This window comes from Mirounga angustirostris, unplaced genomic scaffold, assembly GCF_029215605.1.
Source record: "Mirounga angustirostris isolate CCGP_5_RB_7025 unplaced genomic scaffold, mMirAng1.0.hap1 SCAF_11, whole genome shotgun sequence".
In the NCBI taxonomy this organism is placed as follows: Eukaryota; Metazoa; Chordata; class Mammalia; order Carnivora; family Phocidae; genus Mirounga; species Mirounga angustirostris.
This window is the reverse complement of record NW_026991719.1, coordinates 106,615,111-106,629,629: the sequence shown is the minus strand read 5'-3', so window position 1 is coordinate 106,629,629 and position 14,519 is coordinate 106,615,111. Positions and strand designations below refer to the sequence as shown.

General features: G+C 56.5%; 1 protein-coding gene across 5 annotated transcripts in view; it reads left to right on the top strand.

The window, feature by feature from the left end:
• Positions 1–7,633, top strand: part of ELF4 (E74 like ETS transcription factor 4) — a 43,438-nt gene extending 35,805 nt beyond the window's left edge. For 3 of the 5 annotated variants that reach the window (XM_045882454.3, XM_045882433.3, XM_045882441.3), the window contains exons 3-9: positions 1,470–1,641; positions 2,068–2,160; positions 3,542–3,733; positions 4,602–4,685; positions 4,762–4,954; positions 5,537–5,899; positions 6,776–7,633. In XM_045882454.3, the coding sequence (XP_045738410.1) occupies positions 1,470–1,641; positions 2,068–2,160; positions 3,542–3,733; positions 4,602–4,685; positions 4,762–4,954; positions 5,537–5,899; positions 6,776–7,580 (1,902 nt within the window). In that variant the 3' untranslated portion in view covers positions 7,581–7,633. The remainder of the gene's footprint in view (positions 1–1,469; positions 1,642–2,067; positions 2,161–3,541; positions 3,734–4,601; positions 4,686–4,761; positions 4,955–5,536; positions 5,900–6,775) is intronic. The other 2 variants (XM_045882462.3, XM_064574562.1) reach the window with 2 other exon arrangements.
• Positions 7,634–14,519: the final 6,886 nt, after the last annotated feature.

Sequence of the window (14,519 nt, the reverse complement as noted above, 5' to 3'; positions counted from 1 at the left end):
CAAAGGCAGTCGCTTAACCGACTGAGCCACCCAGGCGCCCAAACCACCACCTTCTTAACTCCTTTCTGTTCATCAGTATGGTCTCCACCCTCTGTGCTTACATTCTTACCTCCTTTCTCTCCCTTTCAGGAAACCATTTTTATTGAAAAATGTATCATTAATACAAAAGAGTATATAAATCATATATATATATATATATATATATATGAATAATTACAAAATGAACACCCATGAACTCACCACCCAGATTAAGAAATAAAAGCATTACTAGTCTCCTAGAAGTCCCTGATACCTAAAACACTCGATGAGAGCCGACTCTACACCAGTCCTGTTCTATGCGCTTTATGTGCATTGATCTGTTTACACAACCCTATGGTGTTGTTTAATATGGCCACCCCAATTTTATAAATGAGGAAACCGATGCACGGCAAGATTAGGTGGCTTGCCCAAGGTCCCACTGCTACTAAGTAGCAGAGCTTGGTTTCAAAGCCAGGTTGTCTAGCTCTAGATCAGGACAATCCAATGGAATTTTCTGAGCTACTAGAAGTGTTACGTAATTGCCCTGTCCAGTACAGGGCCACTAGTCACAAGAGGCTATGAAGCACTTGAATTGTGGCTAATGTGACTGAAGGACTGGACTTTGTATCTTGGAAAAGTTTTACAGTTAAACAGCCACCCATGCCTAGTGGGTACCATATTGGACAGACAGCTCTCAACTCTGTAGTCTTCATCACTACATCTGACCGCCTGCCTCAGTCCGTCCTCTCTGAGATCCGCTGTAATGTGCCTTGGGACCCCAGCAGTCCCCTAAAAGTGCTCTAGCCCGGGTGACTGCCCAGTGGCCAAACCCAATGGCGTTTTAGCAGTTTTTTTTTTTCTGCATCCTTCAGGAACGTTAGGCGGAACTGAACATTCTCATTCTTTTTTCATGAAAAAAGAATTAACAACCCCATGAAAGAAAATTTGGAAAATACAGAAGACTGGGAAGAAAGGGAAAAAAGTCACCCAAAGTCCCACAATCAAAGTATAATTATTATGAACATTCTGGTATAATTCCTTATATACGTAATTTTTAAAAAGAGTTGCAGGGCACCTGGGTGGCTCAGTCGGTTAAGCGTCTGCCTTCGGCTCAGGTCGTGATCCCAGGGTCCTGGGATCGAGCCCCACATCAGGCTCCCTGATCAGCTGGGAAGCCTGCTTCTCCCTCTCCCACTCCCCCTGCTCGTGTTCCCTCTCTCGCTGTGTCTCTCTCTGTCGGGTAAATAAAAAATCTTTAAAAGAAAAAAAAAAAAAGAATCCACCCAAAGCATCACCTAGTGAGGTTGGACCCAGAGCAGTGTCATCCCAGACAAAGGACAAGCCCTGGGGGCTGCAAGAATTAGAACTTGCAAGAAGGGCCAGATTCTGGTAGGGAGGGCTTCCTGGAAGAGGCAGGTGAGCCTTAAACCGGACCCCTGTCTTGTGCACAGCTGGAGGACCCCTCGGTGTTCCCAGCTGTGATCGTGGAGCAGGTACCCTACCCCGAGCTACTGCATCTGTACTCAGGACTGGAGCTGGACGACGTTCACAATGGCATCATAACGGATGGGACCTTGTGCATGACACAGGATCAGATTCTGGAGGGCAGTATTCTGCTTGCAGGTTTGTTTCCTTCCCAGGCAGGAGCGTGTGGAAGAAAAAGGGGTACTGCCATCAGGGAACATAGCAGCCTGCAGTGGCTTTCTGTGACCCCACGTAGCAAGGGCAAGGCCCGCAGGAGTGGGAGATTAGATAGCGTGGTTAGGACAAACAAAAGGTAGTCACTTCATAGAGGAGGAAACCATCCAAATGGATCTGTGGTCTTTCAAGATGCAGTGGGACGAGGCAGAGTGAAGGGGAGACCAGCTGGGGTGAGTGGAGAGAAAAGGTGGAGAGTGTCAGTAGGTGGCACGCTAGCCCCTTCCGGGTCCCTTGGCTTCTTAGCACTGTTCTCTGGGCTGGCCCCATGAGAGCTCTACCCCTGCCCTGAGCCCTGAAGGAACTTTTTTTTCTGCCCCCTGCTCCCCACACCATGGAACCTGGAACCAGATGACAATGAAGCAACCTCACAAACCATGTCAACCACTGAAGTCTTGCTCAATGTCGAGTCTCCTAACGACATCCTGGATGAGAAGCAGATCTGTAAGTGTGAACCCTGGTGCCTTAACTCGAGGCAACAAAAAATGCCATTTAAAAATACCACGTCCATGTACTGGATTCGCAGGCACGTGTGCACGCAGATATGCGTGCCCACAGCCGCTGCAGCCGGGTAAACGTGCTCTTGAGCTGGGGCAGGAATGGCAGGGGGCAGAGGGGCAGTGTAGACAGGGAAAAGGTGGCCAGGGGGACTTTCCTTTTCCAATTTTTAAATTGTGGTAAAATACACATAACATAAAATTGACTACCTTCACCATTTTTCAGTGTCCAGTTCAGTGGTATTAAGTACTGTTGGGCAGCCATCACCACCATCCATCTCCAGAACCTTCCATCTTGCAAAACTGAAACTCTGTGCCCATTAAACACTAACTCCCTATTCTCCCCTACCCTCAGCCCCTGGCAGCCACCACTCTACTCTCTGTCACTATGAATGGGACTACTCTAGGGGCCTCACAGGAGTGGAGTCACACCGTAGTGATCTTTGGGGACTGGCTTATTTCATTTAACATAATGACGTCAAGGTCTGTCCATGTTGTAGCATATGTCAGAAATTCCTTCCTTTTTAAGGCTGAAGGCTGACTACTATTGGCCAGGGTGACTTTTCGGTCCCCTCTGCTCTCTTGCTGGGGCCCCCAGAAAGACTATGCAGGGTGTGGCTTATTTAGAAATGTGCCAGGCTTGGAGCTTGGCTCCCCACCTTCCCAGAAGGCCCCCCACGTGGGCTCCTGCCCCACCCCACCCCCAGGCCTTTGCCCAAGTCGTGGACAGGAGGGCTTCTGGTCCTAACTGCCCCTTCCCGAGGACAGCCTGGGGATCCCGCAGGGGGAAAAAGCCCGAAGCTGCCAGTTAAGAGTGCCAGCACTTCTGTTCCTGACCCTGTCACTAATGTGCACTCAGGCTTCAGCAAATACTTACTGAATGCCTACACGTACCAGGCAACCACTTGCTGTGTGACCTTGGACACATGCCCTGCCATCTCTGGATCTCAGTTTCCTTATCAAGAAAGCAGAGGAATTGGGCTAAATGATATCTAAGGCGCCTTCCAGTTGTAAAACAAGTGAATGACGAAATCAAGGTGGCCCTTTACCCTGGGTGTTGCCTGGAACTTCCCCACTGCCGGCAGGGGGCTGTAAATGTGGCAGCCGTGATTGGGACCAGCTCATGCCCACAGCCCTGCAGATGTTTCCTGTCCTCGTGGTGTGAGACACATGAGGCATTTTCAGGTGTATCCTGCATCTGGGGCCGTGGGGAGCGGCTCCTCCGCCCTCCCCAGGAGCCCACCATTCTCTTAAGTGCCGGGAGACCACACTCCCGGCCTGCCCTGGGCCTCAGGCAGCTCAGGCACCTCAGGCCTTTCTCCTTGCAGTCAGCACCTCCGAAATGCTTCCAGACTCAGACCCTGCTCCGGCTGCCACTCTGCCCAACTACCTGTTTCCCGTCTCTGAGCCTGATGCCTTGAACCAGGCGGGTGACACTGATGACCAGGAGGGGCATTGTCTAGAGGAGAAGGTCCCCAGAGAGGAAAGTGCCAAGAAGACTGGAAAATCAAAGAAGAGAAGTAAGAGAGAGAGAGGGAAAATGTGTGTGTGCACGTGTGTGCGTGTGTGTCTGTCTGTCTGTCTTCAGGGGGGTGTGGTAGGAGGGGGGCGGGTCAGGGAGCCTATCAGGGGTGAGTGGGTCAAGGCTCATAGACACATTCAGAGGACAGCTCTTTGGTGTGACAGGGGATGGATGAAAAGTCCTCCCTTCTGTACAGCTTGGCCTGCCCAAAGCCTGACATTTCCCACGCCGCTCCGGTCAGCCCAGCAGATAGGTAAACTCGTGCAGAAATACCGACGGTCCCAAATGGGTTGAATCCTAGTCTAGGTGTCCGGACACCAGGCTTGGCCCCCTGGCCAGTCCCTGGCCCTCTGGGGCCCTCTGCCTATAAAAGACGCCTCATGCTATGTGCTTATCTTCCTCCTCAGACCTTGTGGAGCTTGGGCTATTTGCGCGAGAGGACTTTGGGCTTTCCCAAGCCCTGATGTTATTGATTTACTCAGGCAAGGACTGCTTAATACTGCCTTGTCGCTGTGGCGACCAAAACCCCAGTCTCACCCTCACCTGGACAACAGCCGCACCTTGAGGCCGCCTTCTCATTTCCAAAATCAGGCTCGGCGGGTTGGGTTCTTCGAAAGGTGACTCATTTGTCAGCACTATGCTCATTGGCCGCGTGGGCAGTAGAGTTCTGGTCTACCTCTGGGGCCTGAGCGTGAGGGCGGGCCACTGGGCGGGCGCGGGAGCCTGAGGGCCGCGGTTGTGGAGAGCAGTCCTGGGCCTCTAGCCCCAGTGGCCTGGTTCTTGACGTGGCACCCCACTCGGGAGCCTGCCCTGCAGCCCTCCGTGTGGTCTCAGCCTCATCCTGCTGCCCCCCCTTCCCCTCCCAGTCCGGAAGACAAAGGGCACCCGCAGTACCTCACCGGTCACTGACCCCAGCATCCCCATACGGAAGAAATCGAAGGACGGCAAAGGTAGGGCTGGGAGTCAGGCCAGGTGGGAAGGGGGTCGGGGTGCCCAGGCGGCTCCTCACCAGCTGGCCCTCTGCAGGCAGCACCATCTACCTGTGGGAGTTCCTCCTCGCGCTTCTGCAGGACAGGAACACCTGCCCGAAGTACATCAAGTGGACCCAGCGAGAGAAGGGCATCTTCAAGCTGGTGGACTCCAAAGCTGTGTCCAAGCTGTGGGGGAAGCAGAAAAACAAGCCTGACATGAACTATGAGACGATGGGGCGGGCACTGAGGTAGGAGCTGCTGGGGCCCCGAGTCCCTGCCCTGGGGGCTTTCCGAAGCTCTGAGACGTCCCTCCTGCTTTAGAGTCTGCTGATGCTCCCATCTGCTTGCCCCTAAGCCCATCCCCAGGCCCCTTCTGGGGGGCACACTCCCCGCCCTCTTACAGTTCTATCCTCGCTTTTTCTCTTTTTGTAGCACAAAAGCCTTTGGGGGTCTCCCATCCCCACGAAGGGCATTCTGCTGGCCAGAGACCTCGGGAGACAGGCCTGAGTTAGCCATCATCAGTCTTGCAGGCTGGGGGACAGCTGAGCTCCCCACCAGCCATCCCCTCCTATCCTTCATTCCCCCCTTGTCCTTCGCCCCAATGCAGGGTGGGGCTAGCCTTTGAAACCCCTTTTCATGGCCCTTTGTGTCCTCAGGGGGAGCGCTCAGAAATTTCATAAAAGCCTTCCAAGTCCAAGAGTTGTCCTCACCCCTTCCTTGACGCGGGGCTCCCATCTGGCTGTCCGGCCGGCCTCCGCCGCCTGCCCGCCCTGCCCCGGAGGGCGGTGTGTCCCTGCCTAACTCCCCACTCCCTGCCCCTTGTCCCCCAGATATTACTACCAAAGAGGCATCCTGGCCAAAGTGGAAGGGCAGAGGCTGGTGTACCAGTTTAAGGAGATGCCCAAGGACCTGGTGGTGATTGAAGATGACGAGGAGAGAAGTGAAGTCACGGCGGCCTCCCCTCAGGCCTCCACGCCCTCCACCTCCACCACCGGCACCACCCGCCGAGCCAGTTCCAGGGTCTCGGCCAGAGCTGCTCCCCAGGGCAAGGGAGGCCCTTCCTGGGAGAAGCCAAAGGTTCAGAACGTTGGCTTACAGCCATCTGCGAATCTGGAACTGGGACTGTCTGTAGATGAGGAGATCCCCACTACCTCCCTGCCAGAGAGCCAGGCCAAACTCACCAGAGCCGTGAGGTAAGGGCCCCGGAGCCGTTAGACACCCTCCCGTAGTGCCTCATGGCGGGGGGGGGGGGGGGCGCGGGGGGAGGGCGGGGGGTGGACGTGGTCAGCCTCTTGCCGAGTTCTGTGGTGTCTCCAGTCTCACGGGAACCTCACAGGATCCCTGGGAAGCCAGCGGGGCGCTTGTTGGTCAAGAGAGGAAAAGTGACTTGCCCACGGTTGCACACCACAGTGGTGGCAAAGCCAGCCCCTCTGCCCTGGGAGGCGTCTGTCACCCGCTGGGGCTGTTCCCGTTATCTCAGAGTGCTCCCCCAGCAGCCACCAGCGACCTCCACATCGGGCCCATCTCCCCAAGCCGCCTCCACTCCAGAAAAGAGGCAACGGAGAACGTGACAGAGATGCCCGTTCTGCTTCCCTCGGGCCCTCCAGTTCCCCCTGGAAAGCTCTCGCTGCTTCCTGTCCATGCTAAGTGTCTCCACATTTTCCCTGAGAAGGTTGGGCTTTGAGTTCTGTGTACGTGGTGCCCGCTAGGCTGGCAGGGGCAAGGTGCCCTTCTGAGGCAGGAAGGCGCTGGAGCGGCGTGGTGAGGGACAGGAGCTCTGGGGTCAGAAGGCCTAGATGTGGGTCCCCGCGACTAGCTGTGTGGTCTGGGGCAAGTTACATAACCTCTCTGTGCTCCCATTTCCTCAAGCTGTAAAGTCAGATTATTAATCTCAGTGCATGGGCTGCTTGGAAGATTCCTGACCTGTACTAAGTGCTCAGTAGACGTTCGGCGATCCAGCAACAAAGACAGAACACCTTCAACCAGCTCTGCTCCTCCTGGGCCCTCCTCCCCAGCCCGCTGGGAAATGCCTCCTGCCTTGACCAAACCTGTTTTCTGTTTCTTCTCAGTACTTCTTCAGTGCCCAGCAACATCCACCTGGGAGTGGCCCCCGTGGGGTCGGGCTCCGCCTTGACCCTGCAGACGATCCCACTGACCACAGTGCTGACCAGCGGGCCCCCTGCCAGTACGCCTGCTTCCACACAGCTCGTTCTCCAGAGTGTTCCGCCTGCTTCGACCTTCAAGGACACCTTCACTTTGCAGGCCTCCTTCCCCCTGAGCACCAGTTTCCAAGAAAGTCAGGTGGCAGCACCGGGGGCCCCGCTGATTCTCAGTGGCCTCCCCCAACTTCTGGCTGGGGCCAACCGTCCGACCAACCCGGTGCCATCCTCCATCGCAGGGGCTGGACCGGCCGGGTCCAGCCCTCAGCCCCCCGGGACTGTCATTGCCGCCTTCATCAGGACTTCTGGTGCCACTGCAGCCGCTGGGGTCAAGGAGGGGCCGCTGAGGCCCTCCTCGTATGTGCAGGGCATGGTGACTGGGGCCCCCGTGGAGGGGCTGCTGGTTCCCGAAGAGACCCTGAGGGAGCTCCTGAGGGATCGGGCTCACCTTCAGCCACTTCCAACCCAGGTGTTTTCAAGGGGTTCCCACAATCCGAGCCTTCTGGGGAACCAGACTTTCTCTTCTCCCAGCCGCCCCACTGTTGGGCTGACCCCAGTGGCTGAACTTGAGCTCTCCTCAGGCTCAGGGTCCCTGTGTATGGCTGAGCCTAGTGTGACCACCTCTGGGAGCCTGCTGACCAGATCCCCAACCCCAGCCTCCTTCTCCCCATTCAACCCCACCTCGCTTATTAAGATGGAGCCCCATGACATATAAATGAAGGGGCCGGGGGCCAAGTTGAGCAGCCTTTTTCTATGGACTTCCGATAGCAGAGACTGACCGGAGCAGAACACGGGCCCTTACTTTTCGGTGGGATCTCAGTACACCGGATCCCCTGTCCCCGACCTCTGCCCGGTGTCACCTTGGCCAAGCCATGCCCAGTTGGAGCATCCCTGGCGTCAGACCATGGCCTTCAAGAGCACTAGGGGATATGCTCTTGTCAGGGTCGTGGGCTGACTGGGTGATGGAGGGAGGACCTCCTGAGAAGTCTGTGGCCAGGGCCGATGCAGGGGCCTCGTGGGGAGAGTCCTTTCGTGGGGCTTCTGACCGTCTGCGTTCCCTCCACAGGGAATTCCCTATCCCATATGTGAATATCTCTGTATGTATGTGTGTGTACTCGTGGGTCTGTATCTCTGTTTCTTTGGGGAGGAAGGGGGTGGAGCTGTGAGGTCTTCAAGGGTGTGTGTCTCTGGGTCAGCTGCAGAGATGGGGATTTTTTTTAAGGGAAGCATTCTCTAATTCCCTTTGGACAAACCATTCAGTTGCCCCGAGGCTATGGGGTATAGGCTGAATCCAGTTGGGAGAGATGTCACAGAGCTGGAGCAGATCCAGGGTAGGAGGATTTCGATGGGTGTGTGTGCTGGGGAAGATGGGAGTTCAAAGGGACAGGGTCGGACCCAGATACGAAGTCCCCACGCAGGGCTGGATTAACTGAATGTTTGTGCCAAGAGCCTGGGCTGTAATACCAGCCTTCACTGGCACACTGGCCTATCCAACCCCGCCCCGATCCGGGGGTCCCTCTTGATTAGTGTCGCCCCGGTATCTCCCTCCTGTCGGCGTGGCCGGGGGTAGTCGTGTAGCCGTGGACACTGGGGCTGCCTCCCTTCCTGCCCGTGCGTGCCCGCTGCTCAGCCTGCCTTCTACTCACCTTGTAGGTTTGCCACACACACACCCCCCCCGCCGCAGGATGGCTACCGCAGACCTCGAGTGAACTGTTGGCTCTCATCTCCCAAGTCGCGCACCTAGCCCTGACTCCCACACCAAGAAGACAGGAGCCAGCGAATGTGAGCCCCCCTGACACTTCTCCTGTCCCAACAGGGTTCCCTGCTTCCATCTTTCCTTTCTGAGGACGTTTCAACCCATCCTCTCCTAAGTGAACCCCTCGGCTTCACTCCTCCTTCCCCTTCTTTGAATTAGCTTGCCTCTCTCCAGCCAGATTTGGGGGCAAGGCTAAGAGCTAAGACATGGCAGCCTCAGAATCGATTCTATTATCTGGTGAATTTGGTTAATGTGAATCAGTGCCCCAGGCCCTTGGCTATGTCCTCAGTAGAAAACCATCCACTTGACCTAACTACCTCCCCAGGTTGTTCTCTCTCTCCTTCTGGTCGCTGCCAAGCCTCCTGTGTTCTCTCCCACTCTCTTCCTGTTCTTCCCTCTTCTCTCTCTGGAAAGGAACCATTTATGGGTGTGCAGGTGTATTTATTACACGTCTCCAGCACTTGGCATTAAAATGCCTTTTTCTAATCTGTTTATTATGACAAATTCCTGATGGTGGAAAGTGAAACATCCTGCGAAAGAGTCACCTTAAAAAAAAAATTTGCACAAAGGCGCTGCATGGGTTAGGGGTGCCTGCCCCCCCAAATTCCACAGAACCCATCATCTGAGGGTCACTGATACCCTTACCGTGACATCAAATGTCGTCCTCACAGTTCTCAGTCCCCGTGAGTCCTGGCGGCTCGTGACACCACTTCCCACCCCCTCGGGTAGCGGCCGCACTCCGGCCACGCGCGCTGAGTGTGCCCCCCCCCCCCCCCCCCCCGGCTCTGGTCCGTCTCCTGGCTCTGGCTCTGGCTCTGGCTTGGCTCTTCAGGGGCGGCTCTGAAGTCAAGAGCTGCAGCTCCTGCTTACATTTCTAGCGGCCGGCTGGACGTTTCCATCCAGACGCCTGTCCTGCCTCAAAGACAGCCCCTCTGTCAAACATGGATTTAAAACAAATGAATTTTAAAGTCTTTACACACATACACACACACACAACCTTTCCCCTCAAAAAACAAACAAAAAGCTGTCATGACTTGCCTATTTCTGTTCATTGTACCACCATTTTCCTGACCTTCTAAGCTTGACATTTCAGAGCCATCTGATGGCTGCCTTCGTTTGACCCTGTCCCCTCCCCCATCTCCTGAAGTCCAGGCCGTTTGGCACGTCTCTGAAATCTCCCCTTTCTTCCACATTCCCGGAGCCTCCAGCCTAGCTAAGACTTACCCAGAGCTCATCCCCCCCTCCCAGGCACATCAACACGCACCACGGTGTGACCTCTCTCATCCCCTCCGATCTGCCAGGGCACCGATTCTGTTCTTTCTCTGCTAAAAAGCCTTCAGTGGCTCCTCATTGCCTCTAGGTAGGGTGATACTCAAAATACTGAGCCTCCGACCTGTTGTCAGAGGCAGCTGGGCATTAACCCTGTATTTGCTGAATCTTGAGGCAGGCCAGGGGTCCTGGAGGAGGGAGGAGGGAGCACTTGCAGGCTCAGGGCTGTAATTCCAAAAGTGAGGTCCCAAGTCATTGACCTGGCAAGGCCCTTCCCCATGAGGTCCCAACTGACTTCCCTAGTCGTCGTCTCACTTGGTTTCCCTGACCCCCAAGGTACTGCTCCAGTCAGAGTTAGGGATTTGCTGGCCTTTGAGCTTGCCTCTGTTTGAAGTTTCCCACCTCTGTGGTTTTGCTTTACTTGGTTCTGCTCAACCAGAATGCTCCGCGAATCCTTTAAGACTCGATTTGTGGAAGCTGCTTCCCCACACCAGCCTACCGTTACAGGAGTTCTTCATTTTACATTCGTAGCAATTGCCGCTCTTTGGGCAACTGATCGAGAACAGCCTGTGACATCTCCTCTGTTATAATCACAAACTGTTACTTAAATCTTCAATGACCTGGACCTATTTTGTCTCCCCAGTTAGTGTGTTACCTTCTGAGGGCGTGGGGGGGGGGGGCCGTGGCACCCACAGCAGGGCACACTACGAAGCATCTAGTGAGCACCAGCGAATATTGCCCATTGAGCTGGTGAGAGATGGGGACCAAAGTCTGAGGCTGGCGACCTCTGACCTCCCCCCTGCACAGGCACTCACCCCAGGTGCTCCACTGCCCAGGGCCAGCCCTCCCTGGCTCAGTGCCCTCATGGTACCCCCACTCCCACCCCCCAGCCTTGCACCTGAGAGTTGTTACTACTTTGAACATCCCCTGCCCCTAAAGAAACTTCCCTGTCCGGTTTCTTCCCTAATTCAAAGTGTTAAATTAGCTCATCTGGTTAACTAACCTGTGCTGATCTAGTTACGGGAGAGGGCTGGAGGAGACCCTCAGGAGACAGGTTCATTTTGACCAGAGTCCTGTGGCAGCACCATCCTGGCCTCTGCGATGGTGTCATGGAGTCAGGAGCCGGCTCCTCACCCCCAGCAGCCGATGTAGTACAGCTTCCTCTGGGCCCCCACGGCACTTTGCGTATACCTCTTACTGTAGCACTTAGCACATGGTAGCTCCTTAGCTATGTGTTCATGTATGTTGCCCCTCCAATAGACTGTGAGCTCCTCAAGGACAGGGACTGTGTGTTAGTCACCGATGTATCCCCAGCGCCTAGCACAGTGCCTGGCACACAGTAGGTGCTCAATAAATGTTTATTGAAAGAAGGAATGAGTCTTGGCTCTAATCACGGGGATTTCAGCCCTACACTGTGGCAGGCAGAAGGGGGAGGAGGAGAACAACCCAGACCTGGGGGCTTTCACAGCTTTTGGACCCCTCGCGTGATACCGCAGGCCGCTGCTTCCTCGCCCGTGTCTGCGCCCACCCCCCCCTCCGCAACAAGGCTCCACGAGGAGGAACCCGAAGCCGCTTCCAGCTGTGCGCCGCTGCCACCGGGAGCCGCGGGCGACTCCTGAGCGCCCGCCCTTCGCCCCGCCCCCTTCCCGGCACAGCTGCGGCACTGTTTCCTCACCCCTGGGGGGAACCCAGTGGCCGAAACGTCAGGCCCGATGGAAGGGGCGGGGCGAGAAGTTATTTTCACCATCCTAGGTCTTTCTGACCCCATAACGTATTTTTAAAGAGGCGGTTCGGCTGTCGCTGGTTCCAAAGCTGCTGGACCCGAGGTGGGCGAGCTCATTCTCCTCCCGCTCCCACGCCTGCGAGGCCTCGAAGGTCGCAGCCTGCGAGAACCCCGGCCGCGGGCGCGCCGGACGTGGGGACCAACGTCCAGCAGGTGGCGCCGTCGAGCTGGCCATGGCGGGCTGCCGGCGCAGGAGCGCCGGGGAAGGGAGAGGCGGCTGGGGTGGGGCCCGCGTCTTCCCGTCCCTCCGTCCCGACTCTGCGCCCCCGACTGTCCCAGGGCGGCTCCGGCCCCCACCAAGGCCTTGCACGGCGCCGGAGCTTCGAACTTCCCCACCCCTCCACTTTCCAGGGAGAATTTAGCAGGGGGCTGAACGCCCTCTCCCCATTGGCCTGCTGCGTCCGGCCCCGCCCCCTCCCCCCTGCGGCCCCCTCCCCCAGCCTCCGGGACAGGCAGGTGAGCACGCGGTGGACCCGGCCTGGCGCGCCGGCCGCCGCTCTTCCCCGGTGGCGGGAGGGAGCCTCCGCCGCCGCCCCCCCCTCCAACGCCGCAGGGCGCCCGGCCCGGCCCGCCTCCCCACCGCGGCCTGCCTCTAGCTGCACGCCCGCGAGGCGCCGCTTTCCACCTGGAAATTGGAGAGCGAGCGCGGCGTCCGATTGCCCCGGAGGGCCCCGACCACCCGCAGCATGAGCCCGGGCTCCCCGCGGGGCCGGTGCGGGGCCGGTGCGGGGCCGGAGAGGCGTCTGCACCCGGCGGCCCGACGCTGCGGCGTGCCAGCCCCCCTCGCGGCGGAAACCCGGGGTCTGAGAGACCACGTGGAGTCCTGGCCCGCCCCGCTGCGGGGTCCAGAAGGCCCGAGCCCGGCACCTCCCCTGGGCTGCTAAGCAGGCCGCCCTTGGGGCGGACCCCATTCCCCCTCACACACACACACCCACACACACGGCTTCGCTTGGGGCGGACCCCATTCCCCCTAAAACACACACCCCACACACACACCCCCCACAACCCCCCCCCCCAACACACGGCTTCGCAGGGGCGGGACACAATAGAACACTCAACAAGCTCCCCTGTTACAGGTTAGATTATGGAAGGGTGGTTTACTGCCCAATTCGCCCCCCTCCAACCCAAATGGGGATGTGCCGAGAGCGGATGGTCCTTTCGGCAGAAATACGGAGACTTGAACAGGGCCTCCTTTTAACCCTGCACCCCAAAGAGGAACATTCTGGTAAAACCATCATTAACAGTAGGCCCACGACCTCGGCATGTAGGAGGAACTAACTTCAGCTAAACAGCCGTGTTTGCTCAGTACGATTCCCTTCCTCCGTGGGTAAATCGAGCCGTTTGGCAGATGGAGCAATGAAGACAGAATGGTTAGGTTCTCACCAGAGGTCAGCCTGGGCGGGAAGTGCTGGAGCCGGCGCCTTCCCCTAGGCCGCACTGGAAGGATGAGGCGATCCATTCAGTAAGAAGGAGGCCACCGCCCTCACTCCGGTCTGGAGCGGGGATGCAGAGCCTATCACAGCCCATACCTCCTGCCTTGGTCTTCCCACTCTGGCAGAAGGGCAGTGAGGGGTCTCTAGGAAAGGTGTGGGGAAAGGAGCCCAAAGGCAAGAAAACAAGGAACTGCTGGTTGGTTTTGCTTTTAACTCACCTCCTTTCTGCAGGGAAATAAAGGGCTGTGTGTGCCCACACACCCAAACCCAGACGCCCATGGCTGTCCCCGGCTCCCCAAAGGCCCCTCACCCATTCCCCTGGAGTCATTCTGACTCTGCCCGCAGCATCTTCCCTTCTGCCTTAAGTGGAAAGCCTTACAGTAAGTACCCTCACCACTCTCCCTTCGTCCTTTCTTCTGAATCTCAAGCGATTACCTTTCTACCTCTCCGTCTGGCCCACCTCCCAACACATTTTTACCAGTTTATTCAAACAAAAACAAAAAACCCTCTATGGTTACCCAGTTTAAAGTTTGCCCATGGTTCCCCATCACCTAAAGCAAAAGTCCAGACTGTGCTCCTTGGCATGCCTGGCAGGTCTCCTGCGCCCTCCCTCCCAATCTGTCCCCTCCAGCTGCAGTGACACTCAGGTGGGTTGTGGTTTCCTGCACGTACTACCCTCTTGTCTCTAAGCCTTTGCTCCGATTGTCCCCTCAGTTCAGAGACTCTTCCCTACCACCCCTAATTCCTGTTTTTCTACTGAAGTGTCAACTGAGCACCCTCTCCCAGGAAGTCCTTCCAACCACCCCAGGGCTCTTGCCCATCCCTTTGAGCTGAATCCTTGCACTCACCACATAGCTTTGGTGACCTACTGACATATCTGATGTCTTAACTACAAGTTCCAAACAGAGGATTGAGCTAAAATCAGTGCTGTTATGCGGTTGTTTGGAAACATGAAGCATCAAGATCAGAAAGAGGTTAAGCAAAGGCCAATGAGGAAGATTAATGCTGTGGCTCAAAGGAATGGATGTTCCTCCACCTGGACAAAAAGACCTGGGGCTTAAGCAAAAGGCAGCTCACAGTTCACTCCGGGGGTTGGCTAGCCTCCAGTTGGCCAGACCCACAGATCCCCTCACCTGTACACTGACAGGGTTCCCCAGAGACTTAAGCCACAGGGAGAGGTCCTAAGAATATAGCTTAAACACCCCAAACCTATCAAACATCCCCTTCCCCTCAACCAGTAACAGGCCCATTCTGGAGCCAGCAGTCAGAAGGAACTGGAGCTTCTACCACTGCTTTTCAGAAGTGGGAAGAAAAGGTGTAAAATCCAGGATGGGCATCTTGCCTCCACAGTAGCTGGCTCTTAGGAAGCCAGAACCACGGAAGGCCTGCACTGTGCGGGTGGGCAGGGGGAGC